This window comes from Anthonomus grandis, chromosome 19 (genome assembly GCF_022605725.1).
Source record: "Anthonomus grandis grandis chromosome 19, icAntGran1.3, whole genome shotgun sequence".
Taxonomy (NCBI): domain Eukaryota; kingdom Metazoa; phylum Arthropoda; class Insecta; order Coleoptera; family Curculionidae; genus Anthonomus; species Anthonomus grandis.
In genome coordinates this window covers 6,497,183-6,520,731 of record NC_065564.1, presented here as the reverse complement: position 1 = coordinate 6,520,731, position 23,549 = coordinate 6,497,183, and the positions used below count along the sequence as shown (strand labels likewise).

General features: G+C 35.9%; 5 protein-coding genes across 5 annotated transcripts in view; 3 read left to right on the top strand and 2 right to left on the bottom strand.

Annotated features, from left to right (window-relative positions):
• The first annotated feature begins 2,593 nt into the window (after positions 1-2,593).
• On the top strand, positions 2,594-3,370 carry LOC126747373 (nuclear envelope phosphatase-regulatory subunit 1). Its single transcript, XM_050455950.1, has 4 exons — positions 2,594-2,760; positions 2,828-2,899; positions 2,960-3,094; positions 3,148-3,370. The coding sequence occupies exons 1-4, from the start codon at positions 2,733-2,735 to the stop codon at positions 3,294-3,296; spliced, it is 384 nt and encodes a 127-aa protein (XP_050311907.1). The 5' UTR covers positions 2,594-2,732; the 3' UTR covers positions 3,297-3,370.
• Positions 3,371-3,663: 293 nt separating this feature from the next.
• LOC126747511 (eukaryotic translation initiation factor 3 subunit E) lies at positions 3,664-6,215 on the top strand. The gene is made up of 4 exons (XM_050456200.1): positions 3,664-3,857; positions 3,918-4,196; positions 5,137-6,063; positions 6,125-6,215. Exons 1-4 carry the CDS (start codon positions 3,768-3,770, stop codon positions 6,149-6,151), a joined length of 1,323 nt encoding a protein of 440 aa, XP_050312157.1. The 5' UTR covers positions 3,664-3,767; the 3' UTR covers positions 6,152-6,215.
• A 79-nt stretch (positions 6,216-6,294) lies between these two features.
• Positions 6,295-7,076, bottom strand: LOC126747425 (mediator of RNA polymerase II transcription subunit 10). The gene is made up of 3 exons (XM_050456055.1): positions 6,856-7,076; positions 6,714-6,797; positions 6,295-6,564 (listed from the first exon to the last, which is right to left on the bottom strand). The coding sequence occupies exons 1-3, from the start codon at positions 6,975-6,977 to the stop codon at positions 6,375-6,377; spliced, it is 396 nt and encodes a 131-aa protein (XP_050312012.1). The 5' UTR covers positions 6,978-7,076; the 3' UTR covers positions 6,295-6,374.
• Positions 7,077-7,432: 356 nt separating this feature from the next.
• LOC126747160 (sphingosine kinase 2-like) lies at positions 7,433-21,237 on the top strand. Its single transcript, XM_050455663.1, has 6 exons — positions 7,433-8,327; positions 13,824-14,343; positions 14,412-14,513; positions 16,166-16,272; positions 16,331-16,575; positions 20,605-21,237. Exons 1-6 carry the CDS (start codon positions 7,617-7,619, stop codon positions 20,690-20,692), a joined length of 1,773 nt encoding a protein of 590 aa, XP_050311620.1. The 5' UTR covers positions 7,433-7,616; the 3' UTR covers positions 20,693-21,237.
• A 44-nt stretch (positions 21,238-21,281) lies between these two features.
• LOC126747161 (ankyrin repeat domain-containing protein 54-like) overlaps positions 21,282-23,549 on the bottom strand; it is a 5,326-nt gene continuing 3,058 nt past the window's right edge. Inside the window, exon 2 of the mRNA XM_050455664.1 lies at positions 21,282-21,555. Within this exon, the coding sequence (XP_050311621.1) occupies positions 21,367-21,555 (189 nt within the window). The 3' untranslated portion in view covers positions 21,282-21,366. The remainder of the gene's footprint in view (positions 21,556-23,549) is intronic.

Sequence of the window (23,549 nt, the reverse complement as noted above, 5' to 3'; positions counted from 1 at the left end):
CACTGACACTTTAACGAAAACGCTCAAATTACTCAGTTCCTATTACTTTTATGAAAAAAAGCATAGAGTCGAAACTTGTAGACAACATTCGGCTCTTTAAAAAGTTCCTAAGCATTTTTCCCGTAACATTAACTCTTTTCGTGAAAATCCCAAACACATACTACCCGCGCACTAATTAAGTCATACGCCTCTCACTTCGCCAACACCTCGTAAGTTAAATATTGAAATAATAAACATTTCATCCACCCCTAATTATTCTAATAAAACTTTATCAGAGCCCACTCGGCGCGTATAAGCCACGAACAAAAGGTGAAGGGGTGGAAGGGTGGGCGATTGGGGTTGAAATACGCTCACCCTGGATTAAATTATAAATCCGCACAGGAGCAGGATATAATATTCGAGAAAAGATTTATCTCTCTCGTTCTCGTGATACCCTCAGGTCATAATTTCGTATACAAACACCGTCATCAGCACTTTGCGGGAAGAATTACCTTAGTTTTAGGGTGCAGTTGGCTTTAAGCAAAAACACGTAGTTTCGTTACCATTTACAACCCCGTACCGCCCCATTTCGTGTCAATTCACAAAGCGGTTCAGTTGATTGATTAAGCCCCCCTACACCCTTATTGAATTTTCCAAGAAAAATCCCTAGAAAACGGGGCACCCCCCTGCCCCGATTGAGACATAAATACCTCGTGTAGCGAGGCAAAACGCCACGTCAAAATTTAATCTCTAAACGGGTACAAGGGTAAACAGACCCGGGGCAAACATTTTAAAGGGATTAACAAGTGTGCCAGTCAGTCCGTGCCCTTAATATTCCGTCGTTTCCCTTTTTCTGTTTGTTCTGCCGATGCTTCGGACTGTCTACGAAGGACGACGATAACAACACCCGCGGTCTGCATAGAAAAGGCGAGGTTTTGCTTATATGGAAGCTTATTAACTCCCCCAACCCTCCTCCTAATGGTTCGGTAAAGGGAATATTAAAAGTTTGTTGTGGTTAGATCTGGTAAGACCGGCGGCCAATTAAATTGCCAATGGCAGTTTGCCCGAAGGTCTCGACAAGCGAATTTTTAAAGTAATATTCGCTAAGGTGTCGTATTCTGGAAAACCGTTGGTATTACAAGAAAAATTGTATTAACTAAACTTAAAGACCTATATATTTTCTACCAGTTTACCCTCTATGCATTTTTTCCTAAATGTAATAGGAACTGAGAAAATTTTAGAAATGTGATACTCCCTCAACATCAACCAATTTCCTCAAGGTTCTTTAGTGGTGTACCATGGCTCCCAAGAATGGCTTTAACTTCCAAACCCCTTTAGCTATAAAAAACCTTCATATATCAAATTATTCATAAGAAAACGTTCTAAATTTATTGGAAGACCGTTATAGAATACCTCGCATAATTTTAGAAATATGTGCCAAAGAAGTTGATGCCTTTGGACATTCAATCACAAAAACCATTTTAACTTTGTTAATACTTTTCGGATCCAAACGATTAATACACCAAAATATTCCTTCAAAATGTCGTAAAATGATGTGAAAAAATCATTAATATACTCAAACAAGTTTTTGAGAAACAGGCAAAAATTCTACATATGGCACTTAACATCTTCTGCGCTCTGTATACCATAATGACCCTAATCGTAAAACGGTTTTAGCTACAAAATCCATTAATACATAAAAACGGTTATTAGGAAACCGTCTTTCTGTCAGCGAAAGCCATATTTTAAGATCTGGATTAGTTTTTAAAATATCCTGGAAAGTTTCCCGCCAAATAAAGTCGAAAAAATATATGGCGGCCATATTGGATTTTGACAACTTACGAAACAAACATGGCCGCCAGTGCGGGGAGGGGCAACTATTTATAAGCAATGAATTGGGTGCATTCTGTATGCCTGGGACTCCGCAAACCGCATTTTTATTTACGTTTATTTATCCTGGACGGTTTAAATTCCCGTTAACGCCGCCTGATACCGCGTATATTTACTATTTACCTTTGGCAAATATCGCAACGGAACGTCCGACTTTCCGATAAAATAAACAAACGAGGTCCGGTTCCCGTTTACATTTTCTGGATAAGTGCCGATGCACGTCCGCAACTTTGTTTGGGCCCCTGGACGGTTTGCATTTTTAACCGCTTGACTTGAATACGAATCCAGGAATTGCCGATAAACTCGACTTACTTACTACCCACGGTGGAAATCAATAAATACGCCGCCACTGCACTTCAGTTGCCTAAAATTACTTTTTTCTACTACCGTGAGTAAAGTACTCACTTTACACACTTCTAAGGGTGTGTAAAGTTTGATTTTTTACGCACTAGAGCCTAAAAAGACTTTTTTATGTACTAGTGCCTAAAAAAAGCCTTCTTAGGCACTAGTCATTTGTATTTTACACGTGTATAAGATCCTATTTTTTTATTCATGGGAATTGACAAATTTTCCATCAGAATCATTTTACACACTTGTTATATGATTAATATTACATAAATAACTAATAAATAGTACAAATTAAATCAAGGGTATTAACTGGAAAACCCTTTAGGGTACGCCATTGGAATTAAATCCGCAAGCCACTGTGTTGACGTGGGCAAATCTGACTCTAATGACAGTGACATGTTTGGAAAATCGATTTGTTTACAACCTACAAGCCCACCCTTAAATTTCCAAAAAACCAAAGCAAAATTACCAAAAAACGTGCCAAAGTCGATCGAACAAAGTGCCCAAAGCGTAAAATGTCCCTGGAACAAACCGCTTGCGAAGGTGAGCCCTCACCCCTAGGCCCCAAAACCGTCCATAACCTCTAATGGCTCTATTCGCTTGATTACAGATTTAAAAGCCTTCGAGAGGCGCCTCACCGAAGTGATCGCTTGCTTGCACCCATCTACGACAAGATGGAGAAGTGAGCCCCAATATTTTAATATAACTTAACCCCAATAAACTTTACTTGATTATTTTTTAGTTGTTTTAGCGGTGGTGTCCTTATGTGTGGCCACTGGGGGCAGCCAGTGGATTTTCGACCCTGACACCCGAGTGGTCTCCCTCTCGCAGTCCCTGACCAACCACCCATTCTTCATTTTATCCACCGTGATTCTCAGTAAGTCCTAAAGTGTCTCGCCTCAAGTGGCATTGACAAATCGATTCTTTTAGTTATAATTCTGCTTTTGGGAGTTCACAAGCGGGTCATCGCGAGCACCATAATTACCGCCAGGACTCGCGAGGTCCTGAGGGACTTTAATATGTCCTGTGATGACACCGGGAAGCTCATTTTACGACCCAGGCCCAATAATATAACATGACACCTATTTTAAGTAGAAAATGTGTTTGTTTGTTTTTTTTTTTTTGGTTGAATAAAGCGTGTTTTTATTAGAAAGTTGGTTTTATTGCCACAACCTGGGGGTTAAAGGGTATTTGTACACCTGATTGAACCCCCCTTTTATGTAAACAATGTTGCCACATATATGCATTAATAATTTAGAGGATTTTTTTGCCTAATTAATTAGTTAACCATTAAAGAGATACAGTTAGGTTTGATAAAAGGGAAAAGGTAAATTAGGGTTTTCCGGGATGATAATAAGAAACCTTAGAGGAATTGTTGATAATTTCGAAGGATCCGGCAACGTTGCTGACGTGTTTATACATTTACTACCATTTGTACGTACTTAGTAGTAACAGCTCCCTCTCCAGCTTGTCATTTTTGACAGGCGTGCCTAGTTTTCCTTAAAATCCCATATAAATTCATCAAAAAAAGCCCGAAAATAGGTTGAACAATGGCTCAATACGACCTTACATCAAAAATAGGCCAATACCTCGATCGGCACTTGGTATTTCCGCTGCTAGAGTTCCTCTCCGCCAAGGAGGTGAGTTGAGGTTATGTTGCATCCAAACTACCCCCCATATTTACCCCCAATTACTTTAAGATCTACGATGAAACCGAGGTGCTTAAGGCCAAACTGGATATCCTCAGTAAAACCAACATGATAGACTACGCGATCGATATCAGGAAACAGTTGTATCCCCACGAAGAGGGCCCCGATGACCTGAAGCAGCGGAGGCAACATGTTGTCGCCCAGTTGCAGGAGCTGCAGCAGGAAGTCGAGCCCATTTTGCAGATAATGGGCAACGAGGACGTCATGAAGAACATGGAGAATATGAGGGATTCGAAAGCTTTGATTGCTTATTTGGAGAAAGAGATGAAGGTATGTGAGAAATTTTTAGTGTAAACTGCGTTGGTATTAACAGGAATTGAAGGTTTTACAAACGGGGGATATGTGTGTTTTCAGTGCCTGTAAGATTTTATTAATTGCTGCTAGTGAAATAATTTTTTGGGGTTATAGTTGAGGGAAACAGAAGTGGTACTATTAGACCGCAATTTCTCAATTTTTATGGTTTTTTTCCAAAGTGATTAATTTCTCAGATTTTTTTGTGGTTATGTAAAAGATGCTGTATTATATGGTGTACATCTCAGTCTTTAAATGATATCTCTATGGTTTGCAGCAACAAAGTTATTTAAAATTATATAATGAATATGAAATATCTGTTTTTGAAGGTGGTAGACAGTTAAAACATCTTGTCGAACTTGCATTGTCTTATTTATTTAATGTGACACGACGTTTAGGTTGGTAAGTAAGTATCTCCAACTGTTATCAAACTGTTAACTTTTTTCTTTGAATATTTGGGATATATTTTTGAATATTATAGATATTTATTATTTAGATATTTTTGAATATTATCTTTGGGAACAAACTTATTGGTAATTTTTAATATTCATGGAAAATACCTCAGTAGTTACTAGTTTTTTCAGGTATTTGAGAAATTTGTTTTTCAGGTTTTGGAGAATTTTTTTTTTAGTTATTTGTTTGCTTTTATGCCTCCCAGTAAATAATTATCCCAGTAAATAATAAAACAGGAAATAATTTTTCTTTTCAAGTTTCCTCTAACAAAGTCCTGTCCTTCACCGCCTCCCTATTTTGACGTAAGCCTTCGACGTCATTTGGCCTCTTTTTATGTGTCCTGCGATTTAAAATGTGTGCTTCTTCATACTTTTGGTTCTTGGAACTATTTGCTTTCACTGTTTGATCTAATCGTTTGTCTTCCAGAGATTGCAAATAATTCTCAATTAAATCCCTGTCATTATAGTTCGACATGGACCTGATCAACTCGCTCCACGCCCTAGCGAAGTACCGCTACGAGTGCGGCAACTACTCGGTCTCCACGTCGTATCTCTACTTCTGCATGCTCGTGTTACCCCCGAGCGACAAAAACTACTTGAGCGCCCTCTGGGGCAAGTTCGCCTCCGAAATCTTAGTCCAGAACTGGGACTCGGCCCTCGAGGACCTGAACAAACTGCGCGAGCACATCGACAACAGCCCGAACCAGTTCGGGGCGAACAGCCTGCAGCTGCTGCAGCAACGCACCTGGTTGATCCACTGGTCCTTGTTTGTCTTCTTCAATCACGCCATGGGCAGGGAGTTGATCATCGAGATGTTCCTGTATAGGCCCCACTACTTGAACGCCATCCAGACCATGTGCCCCCACATCCTAAGGTATCTGGCTACCGCGGTGATCATTAACAGGGGGCGCAGGTCTGCCCTCAAAGACTTGGTCAAGGTGATCCAGCAGGAGAGTTACACCTATCGGGATCCAATCACCGAGTTTCTGGAGGATTTGTATGTGAATTTTGACTTTGATGGTGCCAGGCAGAAGTTGCAGGACTGCCAGACGGTGCTCTACAACGATTTCTTCCTCATTTCCTGTCTGGAGGAGTTCGTGGAGAACGCGAGGTTGATGATCTTCGAGACTTTCTGCCGGATCCATCAGTGCATCAGCATCGGGATGCTCGCGGAGAAGTTGAACATGAACCCGGACGAGGCGGAGTGCTGGATCGTGAATTTGATCAGGAACGCACGACTGGACGCGAAAATCGACTCCAAGTTGGGGCATGTGGTGATGGGGGCGCAGCCCCTCAGCCCTTATCAACAGTTGATCGAGAAAATCGACTCTCTATCGGTGAAATCGGAGACGCTCTGCGGCCTAATCGATCGCAAATTGAAAGCGAAGACCGACGTAAGTTTTTTTAGGGTTTCGCTGGCAAACGGTGCCTAAATTGACGGTTTTTTCTTTGCAGATCCGCTGGGGTAATCAAGATTTTTGATATACATACAAGTGTGCTACTTCCTTGTAAAAACTTAAGTTAATAAAGGTTTTTTTTTAGAGAATTTATGTGCTTTATTTACTCACTTTCTCCCACTACTCTAAAAATCCCTTTGCAGCCCTCGGAACAATGACACAAGTCAATACATTAAAATATCTATATTCTTACATAAAAAACAACATTACAGTGCCTATAACTAATGAAATACCAAATAAAGTTAATCCTATTCGTCACTCCTCAAAGCCCTATATTTGCTCAACTCAGTAGGAAATGTGCGACTAAGCTCCACCAACATATTGGCCTTAAACTTGCGATAAGCATCGATCTTTCCTTTAACTTGCTCGTTTTTGGCCAGGGCCTTTTCTATGCAGTCTTTTGTGTACAGTTGAGGATTTCTTCCCTGGTCGATGTACCTTTAGACAAACCAGCCTTAAAAGGCTTCAAAAATAACAAAATATGCTGCTCTAAAGCAAATTGGGGGCTATAATATGGTGGCCAACTAGTTCTACAGGGTGCACTACCCCCGTTTTGCTTTTTAACAACATATTTTGGTCGAACTTACTCGAATACCTCCAGGGGCACATGGATGTCTTGTACTTGAGATTTTAGCTTGTCCACTTCCTGTAAGCCATGTACCATGGCTTGTCTAAGGTAAAAGGGGTCCAATTAAAGGGACTGCAGCCTAATGGGGCTGAAATACTTACAATTTCTGGTTCAAAACGTTCTGACTCTGGGGCTGAAAGTCGCTGACTATTATGTGGATCTGTCGCACGTTTTCTATGAACATTTCAAGCTGGGCCTCGAGGTTTTCTAATGAGGAAGCCATTCTAGCAGTTAAAGCGTGGAATTCAAGAGAATTTATTGAGCAAATCGCTTTTAAGTAAAAAATGTAAACAAGACGATTATTAATCTGTCAAACCCCTAATTGACAATTGGGCGGTGTTGCTAGAACAGCAGCTGAGTAGTATACCCTTCGGCAATTTAGAAGTTTAATTATTATTAAAATGTAGCAATTCTTTAATTAAAGAAATGGCTTTTTTATAACTGTAAAACTTCTTAAACAACCCCTAATTTGTGAGGTCATTAAAGACTTATTTTGAGGTTGTATTTACATATTTAAATGAAGCAAAGAATTATAGGTCACAACGGCAACGTCAGAAATATTTTCTCCCTCTCCACCCATATGTCACTTTTAATCAGCTGATGCAAGCTGTCAGCAGCCATCTTGGCGTATAGGTCACGTGGTCCCTTACGTCACGACCAACGGTGACCCACGTGACCGATACTTGTCAAAAAAAGAAAATATCAAAACAAAACCACTTATTTCATAATTACCCCCTAGTTTTTAACAATTTTATCTCAAATTCGCAGTGTTTAATTGGTGTTACGTGCGTTACGTGTTAGAGAAAACATGCGGCAGTGAAAACGCGACTTTCACCATTAATTTTCTGTTATAAAACCCGTAATGGCCATGGAAATCAAACCTCTAGAGGAGCCGCTGCAAAACAAAATCCTGCTGGAGGAGACGTTTTACGTGCTGTCGAAGAAGAGCAGCACCTTCAAGGTACGTCTGACCCCCAAGGGGCTACATCTGATAAAAGACACCTCGGACACTGTGAAGGAACAACTGGTGCTCCTTAAGGACATCATCGGGTGCCAGTGCTTAAGGAGCAAAAGACGCACCAGAAACTGCACTTGCCAATCCCTACCTCGCTCAGACAGCTTACAAGTAGTCGAGGAAAACTCCAGTGAACTAGATGATACAGATTGCAGTGCCTATTTGTATATTTACGCCTATATCTTCCAAGGCACCAGCAAGAAGAGAGAGCGCACCATAATCACTTTAAGGTTTCGCTCATTTGATAAATATGAGGACAATAATAAGGAGGCACAGAGGTGGAGGTCTGCTATAAAAAAACTAATAAAAGAACCACTGAATTCAGCACTGCTACACGAGAGTGTATTGACAACAAGACACAGGGAAACCAGAAGGCTTTTGGTGCTTTGTAACCCGAAAAGTGGGGCTGGTAAGGGCAAACAGATATTCCAGCAAAAGGTGGCACCATTGCTAATGGAGGCGGAGATTCCCTACGATTTACATATGACAAAATGTTTGAATTTCGCCAGGGAGTTTGTGCGCACCAGTAATTTGTACCAGTGGACTGGAATTATTGCCGTAAGTAATTGGTTTTTCTAATATGAGAGAATATTTATTTATGGTGGTTTTATTGTTGTGATCAAGGTTGAAGTGATTAAATGACTAACCAGGAAATTTCTAATGTTATGAAGTGCAACAAAGAATCCTTGATGGAGAAATACCCTCTGGAACTTGACATGTGCATGCCCATAATTTTTTTTTATATCAGCTTTTAAGCTATTAAATTGCTATCAGTAAAACCACTAAAAATAAAAACTTAATTATCGGTTGTTTGTATAGTTCAAGTGCTTTTTATTTGTTGATAACACCTATTGTTCGGTGACATATAAAAAATATAAAATATCTACTGTTTTTAGTGGAATACTCATTAATTTATTAATTACCACATGAATCTTTCTTTTTAGGTTACACACTTAATTAAAAGTCATAATTTCTTTCATGGTGTACTTCTGGATCTTCTTATTCCATCTTTTGATGATTTTTGGGTTGAGAATTCTTTGGTTCCAGTTGATTCACTTGATGCTTTAATAAAAGGAAAACAATCAAATATTTTAATCTTGTTAATGAATCTTGTATTTTCCTTTAAAAGATCTCAATATGTGTATCATCAATACCATCATCGGCAAGCTGCTGATAATGATTTCTTTAATATACATACACTTCCAATAAAATCACTGTTCTAAGTAACTTCTCGGTTAAGGTCGAATGGGTCCAAGGTTCTTCAATCTAAGCTCAAATGATGTAAGTAAGATGTTTCTTATTCCAAGAGTTTGAGTGAGGCCAAGCTGGATGCAATAAATACTCTAATTTGATCCTAAAATTCTCCGAACAATCCAAATTGGTCCAATGTAATGTAAAATGCAAATCCCTCATGGGAAAATGTATTTTTTGCAATTACAAGAGATGTGCAACAGGAATGTCTAAATAAAAAGTTGCCTGGGAAAAATTGGCATTATTCCCTTTCAGATATGGAAAGAGAGAAGATGAGACTAGCACTGGATTGAAAAAGGATGCGGCTATCTATAAATGTAATCATGCCATTAATTTATTTCCAAAATAGTGCTAAATTAAATCGATCTATAAAAATCCTTACTTAGTGGAACATGAATTTCTAAATGAGGAGTTGCCTGGGAAAAACTGGCACAAATCTCCTCCAGATAGAGAAACACAGAAGATCAGGTGAGTACTGTATTGGAAAAAGACGTAGCTATCCATCAAAGTAACCATTAATTAAAACGGATATTCAAAAAAGATTGAAATTCAAAGTGATTTTAAATAGAAAGTTGCCTAAGGAAAACTGGTGTAGCTCTCGTTGATATTGAGATAGAGAGAAGATGAGACTAGCACTGGATTGGAAAAGGATGCGGCTATCTATAAATGTAATCATTTGGCACATAAAGGATGTCACTAATTTTTAATTCCAAAAAAGCGCTAAATTTTAAGATCTCTTCAAAAGTCCTTAGTTTCTAAATCAGGAGTTGTCTGGGAAAAAATTGGCACAAATTTCCTCCAGATAGAGAAAGACAAGATCAAGGGAGTACTATATTGAAAAAGGATGTAGCTATCCATAAATAAAACCATTAATTAAAACTGATATTAAAAAAGCATGAAATTCCAAGTGGTTTTAAATAGAAAGTTGCCTAAGGAAAACTGGCGCAGCTCTCGTTCATATTGAGATAGAGAGAAGATGAGACTAGCAGTGGATTGGAAAAGGATGCGGCTATCTATAAATGTAATCATTTGGCACATAATGTGTGTCATTGATTTTTAATTTATTTAAAAAAAGTGCTAAATTTTAAGATCTCTTCAAAAGTCCTTAATTTCTAAATCAGGAGTTTCCTGGGAAAACATTGGCACAAATCTCCTCCAGATAGAGAAAGACAGAAGATCAAGTGAGTACTATATTGGAAAAGGATGTAGCTATCCATAAATAAAACCATTAATTAAAACTGATATTAAAAAAGTGTGAAATTCCAAGAGTTTTTAAATAGAAAGTTGTCTAAGGAAAACTGGTGTAGCTCTCGTTCATATTGAGATAGAGAGAAGATGAGACTAGCACTGGATTGGAAAAGGATGCGGCTATCTATAAATGTAATCATTTGGCACATAAAGGATGTCACTAATTTTTAATTTAATTCCAAAAAAGCGCTAAATTTTAAGATCTCTTCAAAAATCCTTAATTTCTAAATCAGGAGTTGCCTGGGAAAACATTGGCACAAATCTCCTCCAGATAGAGAAAGACAGAAGATCAAGTGAGTACTATATTGGAAAAGGATGTAGCTATCCATAAATAAAACCATTAATTAAAACTGATATTAAAAAAGTGTGAAATTCCAAGAGTTTTTAAATAGAAAGTTGTCTAAGGAAAACTGGTGTAGCTCTCGTTCATATTGAGATAGAGAGAAGATGAGACTAGCACTGGATTGGAAAAGGATGCGGCTATCTATAAATGTAATCATTTGGCACATAAAGGATGTCACTAATTTTTAATTTAATTCCAAAAAAGCGCTAAATTTTAAGATCTCTTCAAAAATCCTTAATTTCTAAATTAGGAGTTGCCTGGGAAAAAACTGGCACAAATCTCCTCCAGATAGAGAAAGACAGAAGATCAAGGGAGTACTATATTGGAAAAGGATGTAGCTATCCATAAATAAAACCATTAATTAAAACTGATATTAAAAAAGCCTGAAATTCCAAGTGGTTTTAAATAGAAAGTTGCCTAAGGAAAACTGGTGTAGCTCTCGTTCATATTGAGATAGACAGAAGATGAGACTAGCACTGGATTGGAAAAGGATGTGGCTATCTATAAATGTAATCATTTGGCACATAAAGGATGTCACTAATTTTTAATTTAATTCCAAAAAAGCGCTAAATTTTAAGATCTCTTCAAAAATCCTTAACTTCTAAATCAGGAGTTGCCTGGGAAAAAACTGGCACAAGTCTCCTCCGGATAGAGAAAGACAGAAGATCAGGTGAGTACTGTATTGGAAAAAGACGTGGCTATCCATCAAAGTAACCATTAGTTAAAACGGATATTCAAAAAAGAGTGAAATTCCAAGTGGTTTTAAATAGAAAGTTGCCTAAGGAAAACTGGCGCAGCTCTCGTTCATATTGAGATAGAGAGAAGATGAGACTAGCACTGGATTGGAAAAGGATGCGGCTATCTATAAATGTAATCATTTGGCACATAAAGGATGTCACTAATTTTTAATTTAATTCCAAAAAAGCGCTAAATTTTAAGATCTCTTCAAAAATCCTTAATTTCTAAATTAGGAGTTGCCTGGGAAAAAACTGGCACAAATCTCCTCCAGATAGAGAAAGACAGAAGATCAAGGGAGTACTATATTGGAAAAGGATGTAGCTATCCATAAATAAAACCATTAATTAAAACTGATATTAAAAAAGCCTGAAATTCCAAGTGGTTTTAAATAGAAAGTTGCCTAAGGAAAACTGGTGTAGCTCTCGTTCATATTGAGATAGACAGAAGATGAGACTAGCACTGGATTGGAAAAGGATGTGGCTATCTATAAATGTAATCATTTGGCACATAAAGGATGTCACTAATTTTTAATTTAATTCCAAAAAAGCGCTAAATTTTAAGATCTCTTCAAAAATCCTTAACTTCTAAATCAGGAGTTGCCTGGGAAAAAACTGGCACAAGTCTCCTCCGGATAGAGAAAGACAGAAGATCAGGTGAGTACTGTATTGGAAAAAGACGTGGCTATCCATCAAAGTAACCATTAGTTAAAACGGATATTCAAAAAAGAGTGAAATTCCAAGTGGTTTTAAATAGAAAGTTGCCTAAGGAAAACTGGCGCAGCTCTCGTTCATATTGAGATAGAGAGAAGATGAGACTAGCACTGGATTGGAAAAGGATGCGGCTATCTATAAATGTAATCATTTGGCACATAAAGGATGTCACTAATTTTTAATTTAATTCCAAAAAAGCGCTAAATTTTAAGATCTCTTCAAAAATCCTTAATTTCTAAATTAGGAGTTGCCTGGGAAAAAACTGGCACAAATCTCCTCCAGATAGAGAAAGACAGAAGATCAAGGGAGTACTATATTGGAAAAGGATGTAGCTATCCATAAATAAAACCATTAATTAAAACTGATATTAAAAAAGCCTGAAATTCCAAGTGGTTTTAAATAGAAAGTTGCCTAAGGAAAACTGGTGTAGCTCTCGTTCATATTGAGATAGACAGAAGATGAGACTAGCACTGGATTGGAAAAGGATGTGGCTATCTATAAATGTAATCATTTGGCACATAAAGGATGTCACTAATTTTTAATTTAATTCCAAAAAAGCGCTAAATTTTAAGATCTCTTCAAAAATCCTTAACTTCTAAATCAGGAGTTGCCTGGGAAAAAACTGGCACAAGTCTCCTCCGGATAGAGAAAGACAGAAGATCAGGTGAGTACTGTATTGGAAAAAGACGTAGCTATCCATCAAAGCAACCATTAGTTAAAACGGATATTCAAAAAAGAGTGAAATTCCAAGTGGTTTTAAATAGAAAGTTGCCTAAGGAAAACTGGCGCAGCTCTCGTTCATATTGAGATAGAGAGAAGATGAGACTAGCACTGGATTGGAAAAGGATGTGGCTATCTATAAATGTAATCATTTGGCACATAATGTGTGTCATGAATTGTTAATTTATTTCCAAAAAAGTGCTAAATTTTAAGATCTATTTAAAAATCCTTATGGTGGAACATGAATTTCTAAATCAGGAGTTGCCTGGGAAAAACTTCTTCCAGATTGAGGAAGACAGAAGATCAGGCGAGTCTGTATTGGAAAAGGATGTAACCATTAATTTAATCTGATATTTAAAAAGGGTAAAATTGCAAAAGTTCAAGGTAAAGAAATAAAAGACCCCTGAACAAAAGAACGTTCTAGACATTCCTCAATTACCAAATTCCCAATTTCAACTTTAGGAAGGTTAACTATTTACTGATGTACAATTTCTTTTCCTCCCCTAGTTGGGAACATCTCAAGGTATCTACAGATGCGAATTGTAAGTCTTTGGAACTTTTTATTCTTTCCACTTTTCATGAAATTGATAAATTGGTACCTAAGTCAGATCAAAAAAATAGAAAATACCCTGAGTCTATTACCATTATGAGATTATTAAACTCATTAAGTTTCCCCTGTGACCCTTTAACTGCCATTACTAGGCATTTAGGACCACTCTGACTCTTAGAATGGCATTCCCAGGCACAGGTCTAAAGGACTTAGGTCAGGAGATCGGGTAGGCCTCACACCCTCTCCAATCAATGAGCTTTTGTTAAAACTAAAATCAAAGCAGCCTACACCAACTACTTAAGAGACGCCATTTCCAGTAACTTAAGGCCACTTCACACCCTTTCTTCTCTTAATTCCTCCTGTGACTCTTAGATTGCTGTCCAGACATAGGTCTGAAGGACTTAGGTCAGGCGATCGGGAAGGCCTCACCCCTCTCCAACCAGTCCAGACCTTAAAAAAAAAACTACAATCATCCTTCTCTCTTCACCTTCCAGGTGGGTGGGGACGGCATCGTCTTCGAAATCATCAACGGCCTGTTCGAGCGTCCCGACTGGTCCGCCATCGTAAAGTCCCTCCCCATAGGCGTGGTGCCGGGCGGGTCGGGTAACGGACTCGCACGCAGCATCGCCCACCACTCGGCCGAGCCGTACTCGCCCACCCCCACCCTGCCGGCCACCCTGGCGGCCATCCGCGGGGCCAGCGTGCCCATGGACCTCGTGCGAGTCGAAACCCTCAGTCAGATCTTGTTCTCGTTCTTGTCGGTGGGGTGGGGGCTGCTCTCGGACATCGATATCGAGAGCGAACGGTTGCGGGTGTTGGGGGGCACCAGGTTCACCGTGTGGTCGGTCGCGAGGCTGATCGGGCTCCGCTCGTACCGGGGCAAGTTGTGGTACCTGCCCTGCCCCAATCCGGTTACTAAGAGGGGGGAGGACGAGGAGGAGTTCGGGAGTCCCGTTAATGGCGGGGGGAGCACCTTGGAGCTGAGTGGGGAGGTGCTTTTGGAGACCGAGGAAGGTGAGTAGAGAGGACGGTGGGGGTTGGGATTTGCGATCTGAGAGGTGAAAGGGGTTTAATGTTTCTAGGGAGGCCCAGGGTAGACTCGTGGTATAGCGCTCATTCTAGACGTAGTGACTATTTTTCGACCGGTGGCAGCTCATATCAGTCGACAGCGGATAGTGGATTAGGTAATCGTTGCTTTTTGTGATTATAGGCTTAGTTTTGGGTAGTACTTAGATGTGACTCTTCCCGGACAGCACAGATGTCTCCTATTGGTCTAAGATCCCACCATACTATAATTTGTAAAGGGTAAGGGTAGGTTTTATAGAAAACGTTTTTTTAGAAAATAATAATAATAATAATAATAATATTCTTTATTTAGCACTTGGCTAATACATTCAATTTGCTAAATTTAGTAGTATAAAAAATAAGTAAAACCTATAGTAATACATAAAGTGTACATCACATAACGCTATTTCTAAATAATTGTTTTTTAACATTCTTATTAAATAACCTTAAATTACTTGCGTTCTTGATTTCTAATGGAAGAGAGTTAAAAGCTTGCAACCCTTCAAAAAACAATGATTTTTGCAATAAACTTGATCTAACTCTTGATATATGATAATCATTTCTTGACCTTATATTATATTGTTGAAAGTTGGATCTTTTCTCTAAAAAATGTTGCAGATATGATGGCATAAATCCATGCTCTATTTAATAAATTAAAATTAAATTTGCCTTAAGAATATTTTGCTTCACAGGAAGCCATTTTATTATTTGAAGCATCTGATTGATAGGTGTATATTTATTACCGTTAAGAATAATTCGCATTACTTTATTTTGTTGAAGTTGTAACTGATTTATATATTCCTGAGAGCATGATATAAGTAACGAGGAACAGTAATTAAAGTGCGGCAAAATAATTGTATTGTATACTAACATTTTAGTCCATTGAGACAAGCAATTAGAAATTCTCCTAAAAAACCCAACTTTCTTGGCAATCTTTTTAGAAATATAACTTACATGACCATGGAAATTTAATTGTTGATCTAAGAGTACTCCTAAATATTTTATTTCACTGACAAATTGAATTTTTGACTTATTAATTTCAATATTTAAACCTTGATCTAAAAATTTTTTACAATTTGCTTTGGTACCTATTAGCATACACTTTGTTTTTGATTCGTTTAGTTTTAATTTATTTTTACAAAGCCATTGATACAAAATATTCAATTCTGAATTTAAAATATTTGTAGCTTCCTTGTAATTTTTACCTGACACACAAATTACTGTATCATCTGCAAATAAATTTACGAAAGAGTTTTGTAAAACAGTATAGATATCGTTTATATATATAACGAACAACAGCGGTCCAAGAACACTGCCCTGTGGTACACCTACGATACTTTCTATTTTATTTGAAAACTTTTGTCCTATTATGTATTATACCTCTTATCCAGGTAATTTTTAATCCAGTCCAATAATAATTGCCCAAGAAAAACATGCCTTTTAAGAAAATTATAGCCCAAGCAACACATAATATATAATTATCAGGATATAGGGATAATATTAAATAAAACAATATTTATGCCACTTTTCTGCAAATAATTTGATAAATTATAAACTTTGATAAAACGTCTTTGCGAAAACAACAAAAAAATTAATTCAAAAGTGTCTATCTTATGTATCTATAAAAAATAAGGATCCAATCAATAACTTCTCGAGAAAATCTGTCCACTGGACTTATTGGGACCAATATTGGACATCCATGCGGAGCATGCGTGCTGTCTGGGCCCCTACTCGCTTCCCCCTCCTCCCATAACCTAACTTTTGCGATCAGGTGACGGGGACGGCCCAAGGCGCATGTACGGGCCTGCGCCCACCTTGCCAAGCCTCGCCGCTCCATTGCCGGATACATGGCGATGCATTGAGGGCAGATTTGTCATGGTACGTCCTGGAACATTAGGGGGGGGGAGTCACTTAAACGATGGGGGCTAAATTCCAGGTTCACGCCTCGTATCAGACCCATTTGGGGGAGGAGTGCCTGATGGCCCCCGAGGCGAGCCCGAACGACGGCCGCATTTGGTTGTTGATCGTCAAACACGGGGCCAGTCGCTCCCAAATGTTGCAATTCATGTTGGGCCTGACCACCGGCGCGCACGCGGCCTCCGGAAACAGGGACCCCACCGGAAACATCGAGTTGGTTCCGGTTAGTGCGTTCCGGATCGAACCGGATATGCGCCAGCAGGGGTGAGTGTAATGGCGACATACTTCATAAGTTAGATGTGATGTGAAAATTGGTTAAACCTTAAAAAAAAGTGTTGCAGAGGAAAGATCATTGACAAAAGTTATGAATAAAATAGGACTTAATGCACTATATCTATGCCTCTCTTTATTTTGACGGTTCGTTTTTTGTTGGTTACATAAGAATAAAATTGATTCAAGCATTTCCTTTTACCCTATACAGCTCAAGCTTTCTCATAAGTAATTAAACATTAAAACAGTCATAAGCCTTTGAAAGATTCAAGCAAATTATTATTTTCTGTATGTTTTAAAATGGCTTTTGTAAATTGAAAAATAGCTGTAACATGGATTCATTTAAAGGGTGATCATGGGGGGTCAAAATATTTTTTTAACATTATTTGGAAATTTATTATTAAAAATTAGACGTTTTAGGATGCTTTGTCCATGTTTTCTGTTGATGGCCTATATTTAAATATTTATTCTGAGAAGTACTTCTGCCAAAGTCTATATATTTCAACAATATATATTGTTGTTATACAAACAGTTGAAATATATATATATAGACTTTGCTTTTGCGAATTTTAATCAGGTAAAGCCTCTAATTTGAAGAGTCCCATTATTTCCATTTGTAAGGGAAAAATCAGGTCTTTTCTAACCAAATTTAAAAGTATTCTTTTCTTTTTTTCTCGAAAAACCACCAAGGAGGAAGTTATTGACATTTTTTGGTTTTTTGATTAAAATTTGAAAAAGTTGTCCGAATCGGAATTTTTTTTTTCTACGGGTAAGGCACGAAAAGACAATAAAAAAAGTCTAATTACAAAACTCTCCATTTCCCATAGGAAATGCAGGAAAAATGTTTGAAGGTATATTCCCATAAGAAACCATGTATGTAAGTAGAAAATTTTCAAAATTGCCCTCATAAAATTTTTTTTTCCAAAAATTTTAGTCGTAAAATATCGAAACATTTCGAGGACAAAGGATTATAACAAAAAAAAAACCCAAAAAGAAATTCAAAATGTTTGGGTCACAACTCGAAGGGTTATACCCACAATTTTTTTTTTAAATCACATTTTAATTTTTTTCAAAAAAAGTATGCGTTAAAGAAAAAAATTATTGAAACAAAAGTTGTGGCAAATAATAAATTTTACGTCTAGGTATAAAAAGATTGCTTCTAACTCTCATATAGCCTGAGAAAACTGGGAAAAACCTTTAATTAAAAAAATTCAATTTTCTCCATTGGTATAGGAAAAATTGAAGTTTTTTTTTTGCTACTGGAAGCCTCCTTTAAAACCTCATTTAAAAGTATTTTACACTTTTTTTCGAAAAACCACCAAGGAGGAAGTTATTGGCATTTTTTGATTTTTAAGCAAAACTGCCCAGGAAAATTTCAAAAAAATTAGAAAGTTGTCCGAATCGTAAAATCTTTTTTTCCACGAATAAGGCACAAAAAGAGAATGAAAAAAGTCTTATTACAAAAATCTCCATTTACAATAGGAAATGCAGGAAAAATGTTTGAAGGTATATTCCCATAAGAAACCATGAAGTAGAAAATTTTCAAAATTGCCCTCTCTAAATTTTTTTTTTCGAAAATTTTAGTTATAAAATGTCGAAATGCTTTAATAATAAACGATTAATGCAAAAAAGCCCAAAAAGAAATTCAAACTTTGGAGGTCAAAATTCGAAGGGGTGTACCCACAATTTTTTTAAATAAATCATATTTTAATTTTTTTCAGAAAAACTATGGGTCAGAGAAAAAAATGTTTCAAATAAAAGTTATGGCAAATAAGAAGTGTTATACCTGGGTATAAAAATATTGCGTCTACCTCCCATGTAGCCTGAGAAAATCGAGAAAAACCTTTAATAAAGAAAATTCAATTTTCTCCATTTCTATGGGAAAAATTGAACTTTTTCTTTTGCCACTAGAAGCCTCGTTCTGAACTGCATTTAAAAGTATTCTACACTTTTTTTCGAAAAACCATCAAGGAGGAAGTTATAGGCATTTTTTGATTTTTGAGCAAAATTGACCAGGAAAATTTCAAAAAAATGAAGAAGTTGTCCGAATTGAAAAATCTTTTTTTTCACGTATAAGACACGAAAAGGGAATGAAAAAAGTCTTATTATGAAAATCTCCATTTCCAATAGAAAACGCGGGAAAAATGTTTGAAGCTATATTCCCATAAGAAGCCTTGCAAGTAGAAAATGTTCAAAATTGCCTTCTCTAAATTTTTTTTTTCGATAATTTTAGTCATAAAATGTCGAAATGCTTTGAGAACAAACGATTAATGCAAAAAAAGCCAACAAAAAAAAATCAAAATTTCTTGGTCAAAATTCGAAGGGGTGTACCCACAATTTAAAAAAAAAAATCACATTTTCATTTTTTTCAGAAAAACTATGGGTCAGAGAAAAAAATGTTTCAAATAAAAGTTATGGCAAATAAGAAGTGTTATACCTGGGTATAAAAATATTGCGTCTACCTCCCATGTAGCCTGAGAAAATCGAGAAAAACCTTTAATTAAAAAAATTCAATTTTCACCTTTTCTATGGAAAAAATTGAACTTTTTCTTTTGCCACTGCAAGTCTCCTTTAAAACCACATTTAAATGTATTCTACACTTTTTTTCGAAAAACCATCAAGAAGGAAGTTATAGGCATTTTTTGATTTTTGAGAAAAATTGACCAGGAAAATTTCAAAAAAATGAAAAAGTTATCCGAACCGAAAAATCTTTTTTTCCACGTATAGGGCACAAAAAGAGAATGAAAAAAGTCTTATTACAAAAATCTCCATTTCCCATAGGAAATACGGGAAAAATGTTTGAAGATATAGGGAATATAATAAGAAACCATAGCTATAAGAAACCATGTAAGTAGATTTTCAAAATGCCTGCTCCAATTTTTTTTTTCGAAAAATTCCACCATAAAATGTCAAAATGCCTAGAGAACCAACGATTAATGCAAGAAAAGCTCAAAAAAAAAATCAAAGTTTTTGGGTCAAAAACCGAAGGGGGTATACCCACATTTTTTTTTTAAAATCACACTTTAATTTTTTTCAAAAAAAGTATGCGTGAAAGAAAAAAATTTTTCAAGCAAAAGTTGTGGCAAATAAGAATTGTTACGCCTGAGTATAAAAATATTGCTTCTATCTCCCATACAGCTTAAGAAAATCGAGAAAAACCCTTAATTAAAAAAATTCAATTTTCACCCTTTCTATGGAAAAAATTGAACTTATTCTTTTGCCACTGGAAGCCTCTTTTTAAAACATATTTAAAAGTATTCTACACTTTTTTTCGAAAAACCATCAAGGAGGAAGTTATAGGCATTTTTTGATTTTTGAGCAAAATTGACCAGGAAATTTAAAAAAAAATAAAAAGTTGTCCGAATTGAAAAAACTTTTTTTTCATGTATAAAGCATGAAAAAGGAATGAAAAAAGTCTTATTACAAAAATCTCCATTTCCCATAGGAAATGCAGGAAAAATGTTTGAAGGTATATTCCCATAAGAAACCATGTTAGAAAATTTTCAAAATTGCCCTCACTAAAATTTTTTTTTCGAAAATTTTAGTCGTAAAATATCGAAACATTTTGAGGACAAAGGTTTATAACAAAAAAAGCCCAAAAAAAAATCAAAATTTCTTGGTCAAAATTCGAAGGGGTGTACCCACAATTTTTTTAAATAAATCATATTTTAATTTTTTTCAAAAAAACTATGGGTCGGAGAAAAAGTTGTTTCAAACAAAAGTTGTGGCAAATAATAATTGTTACGCCTGGGTATAAAAATATTGCTTCTACCTCCCATACAGCCTGAGAAAATCGAGAAAAACCTTTAATTAAAAAAATTCAATTTTCTCCATCTCTATAGGAAAAATTGAACTTTTTCTTTTGCCACTAGAAGCCTCCTTTTAAACCACATTTAAAACTATTCTACACTTTTTTTCGAAAAACCACCAAGGAGAAAGTTATAGGCATTTTTTCCGGAAAATGTCAAGTTGTCCAAGAAATCCATCGTTTATATCATTTGTGACTAAAAAATGTATTATTAGGTACTTGACGGTGGACGGGGAGCACGTGGAGTACGGCCCCATCCAGGCGGAGATTTTCCCCGAGTTGGGGCGTGTGATGGTTCCTTGATCCGAGGGGGGCGCCGCCCCGGGTCGCTCCATAGTAAAACGCAAGTCCAAGGTGGTCGTTCTGTCCACGTTGGAGCCCCTCCTCATCCGACTCGATAGCATTTAATTTTATTTTTAAATTTTGATTGTCAACAGCAACCAAACCAAACAGGATCTAGATCGGGCCTTCGGGACGGCCTATAAACCGAAAAACCCGCGCATTTCTTTCAGTATTTCAATAATTTTTTGGTACTTAACCGCGTATACCTCGGAAATGAGTGCAGAAAATATTAAATCAAACTTTAAGTGCTAAAAGCGTTCGTATAGATTAAGGGCTGTGAGTTGTAGCATATTAAATACATGGGCTGTACGAGCCCTAGTTGTTAAAAAGAATTATATAGTATATTATAGTAAATGTCTCATCAAATGAAAAATACTCTTGCACACTTTGTTAAATGGATGCTAAAGTTTATGATGCCAAACTACTTGTAATTTTGACTCTTTTATTACCATTTCAGTAGGTTAAGGTGGTTGAAAATAAACAGGAAAAAAAATACCAAAAAAAAAGCGTTTTTAATTCACCAAATCGTTGAGCACAAAATACACCGATGTGACAAACAAATGCGTATATTACACAGTAACAAAATAACTCTTTAATTTAAAGACTAAATAAGTGTATCGTGGGGGTATATTAGATTATTTTATTTGGAATTTCTCGATGTCTTCGAGCAGTTTGGTCATCTGGTTGTCCAATTGTTCCGCTGGACCAGTGTTTAGAGTCATTTTGACCATCTGAAGTTCGTCCACGTTCACCCTGTTTCTGTTCAGTCTTTCCATTCGTTCTTCCACTCCTCGGATTAGGAATGATAGTAGCAAATCAATTACCTAAAAGTGGCATAACTTGCTTAGGAATTAAGTAGATTTTTAAGGGTGTTGTCTAGGAATTAAATGGGTCAATTTTTCACTCGAAAATTACATTTTTCTTGGGAGCCTTTGACTTCTCAGATTTTTTTGTTCTGATATAAAAGATGCTAATTGACTGGGTGCACGTCTCAGTTTTTGAATGAAGTCTGTATCTCTAATAGCAAAAAAGTTATCTCAAATTTTGAAAATGTACAAATTTTGAAAATGTACAAAATTACTTGGAGCACATTTCAGTCTTTGAATCAAGTTTCTATCAGTAATAGCAAAAAAGTTATGCAAAATTTTGAAATTAATCACAAATGTAAATGTGGCAAAAATCACAAATTTCACTTTTTGTCAAAAACAGCACATTTTTTCGACTTTTTTGTAGTAATAGAAAATGTACAAAATTACTTGGAGCACATTTCAGTCTTTGAATCAAGTTTCTATCTGTAATAGGAACAAATTTATGCAAAATTTTGAAATTAATCAGGAATGTGAATATGGTAAAAATCACAAATTTCACTTTTTCTCAAAAACCGCTGATTTTTTCGATTTTTTTGTAGTAATAGAAAATGTACTAAATTACTTGGAGCACATTTCAGTCTTTGAATCAAGTTTCTATCTAGAATAGCAAAAAAGTTATGCAAAATTTTGAAATTAATCAGGAATGTGAATATGGTAAAAATCACAAATTTCACTTTTTCTCAAAAACCGCTGATTTTTTCGATTTTTTTGTAGTAATAGAAAATGTACAAAATTACTTGGAGCACATTTCAGTCTTTGAATCAAGTTTCTATCAGTAATAGCAAAAAAGTTATGCAAAATTTTGAAATTAATCAGGAATGTGAATATGGAAAAAATCACAAATTTTACTTTTTCTCAAAAACCGCTGATTTTTTCGATTTTTTTGTAGTAATAGAAAATGTACTAAATTACTTGGAGCACATTTCAGTCTTTGAATGAAGTTTCTATCAGTAATAGCAAAAAAGTTATGCAAAATTTTGAAATTAATCAGGAATGTGAATATGGAAAAAATCACAAATTTTACTTTTTCTCAAAAACCGCTGATTTTTTCGATTTTTTTGTAGTAATAGAAAATGTACAAAATTACTTGGAGCACATTTCAGTCTTTGAATCAAGTTTCTATCAGTAATAGCAAAAAAGTTATGCAAAATTTTGAAATTAATCACAAATGTAAATGTGGCAAAAATCACAAATTTCACTTTTTGTCAAAAACAGCACATTTTTTCGACTTTTTTGTAGTAATAGAAAATGTACAAAATTACTTGGAGCACATTTCAGTCTTTGAATCAAGTTTCTATCTGTAATAGGAAAAAAGTTATGCAAAATTTTGAAATTAATCTGAAATGTGAAAATGGCTTAAATCACAAATTTTACTTTTTCTCAAAAACCACTGATTTTTTCGATTTTTTTGTAGTAATAGAAGATGTACTAAATTACTTGGAGCACATTTCAGTCTTTGAATCAAGTTTCTATCTGTAATAGGAAAAAAGTTATGCAAAATTTTGAAATTAATCAGGAATGTGAATATGGAAAAAATCAGAAATTTCACTTTTTCTCAAAAACCGCTGATTTTTTCGATTTTTTTGTAGTAATAGAAAATGTACTAAATTACTTGGAGCACATTTCAGTCTTTGAATCAAGTTTCTATCTAGAATAGCAAAAAAGTTATGCAAAATTTTGAAATTAATCAGGAATGTGAATATGGTAAAAATCACAAATTTCACTTTTTCTCAAAAACCGCTGATTTTTTCGATTTTTTTGTAGTAATAGAAAATGTACAAAATTACTTGGAGCACATTTCAGTCTTTGAATCAAGTTTCTATCAGTAATAGCAAAAAAGTTATGCAAAATTTTGAAATTAATCAGGAATGTGAATATGGAAAAAATCACAAATTTTACTTTTTCTCAAAAACCGCTGATTTTTTCGATTTTTTTGTAGTAATAGAAAA

Excerpts from the sequence above, each read along its gene's own strand:
- LOC126747373 (XM_050455950.1), top strand. The coding sequence starts at position 2,733 with ATGTCCCTGGAACAAACCGCTTGCGAAG. Across the intron at positions 2,761-2,827 it reads GGAACAAACCGCTTGCGAAG|ATTTAAAAGCCTTCGAGAGG; the intron begins GTGAGCCCTCAC and ends GCTTGATTACAG. Across the intron at positions 3,095-3,147 it reads TTTATCCACCGTGATTCTCA|TTATAATTCTGCTTTTGGGA; the intron begins GTAAGTCCTAAA and ends CGATTCTTTTAG.
- LOC126747160 (XM_050455663.1), top strand. The coding sequence starts at position 7,617 with ATGGCCATGGAAATCAAACCTCTAGAGGAGCCGCTGCAAAACAAAATC. Across the intron at positions 16,273-16,330 it reads TTGAGGGCAGATTTGTCATG|GTTCACGCCTCGTATCAGAC; the intron begins GTACGTCCTGGA and ends GCTAAATTCCAG. Across the intron at positions 16,576-20,604 it reads CCGGATATGCGCCAGCAGGG|GTACTTGACGGTGGACGGGG; the intron begins GTGAGTGTAATG and ends ATGTATTATTAG.
- LOC126747511 (XM_050456200.1), top strand. The coding sequence starts at position 3,768 with ATGGCTCAATACGACCTTACATCAAAAATAGGCCAATACCTCGATCGG. Across the intron at positions 3,858-3,917 it reads AGTTCCTCTCCGCCAAGGAG|ATCTACGATGAAACCGAGGT; the intron begins GTGAGTTGAGGT and ends AATTACTTTAAG. Across the intron at positions 6,064-6,124 it reads AATTGAAAGCGAAGACCGAC|ATCCGCTGGGGTAATCAAGA; the intron begins GTAAGTTTTTTT and ends TTTTCTTTGCAG.
- LOC126747425 (XM_050456055.1), bottom strand. The coding sequence starts at position 6,977 with ATGGCTTCCTCATTAGAAAACCTCGAGGCCCAGCTTGAAATGTTCATA. Across the intron at positions 6,798-6,855 it reads AACGTTTTGAACCAGAAATT|ACAAGCCATGGTACATGGCT; the intron begins GTAAGTATTTCA and ends CTTTTACCTTAG. Across the intron at positions 6,565-6,713 it reads GTGCCCCTGGAGGTATTCGA|GTACATCGACCAGGGAAGAA; the intron begins GTAAGTTCGACC and ends GTTTGTCTAAAG.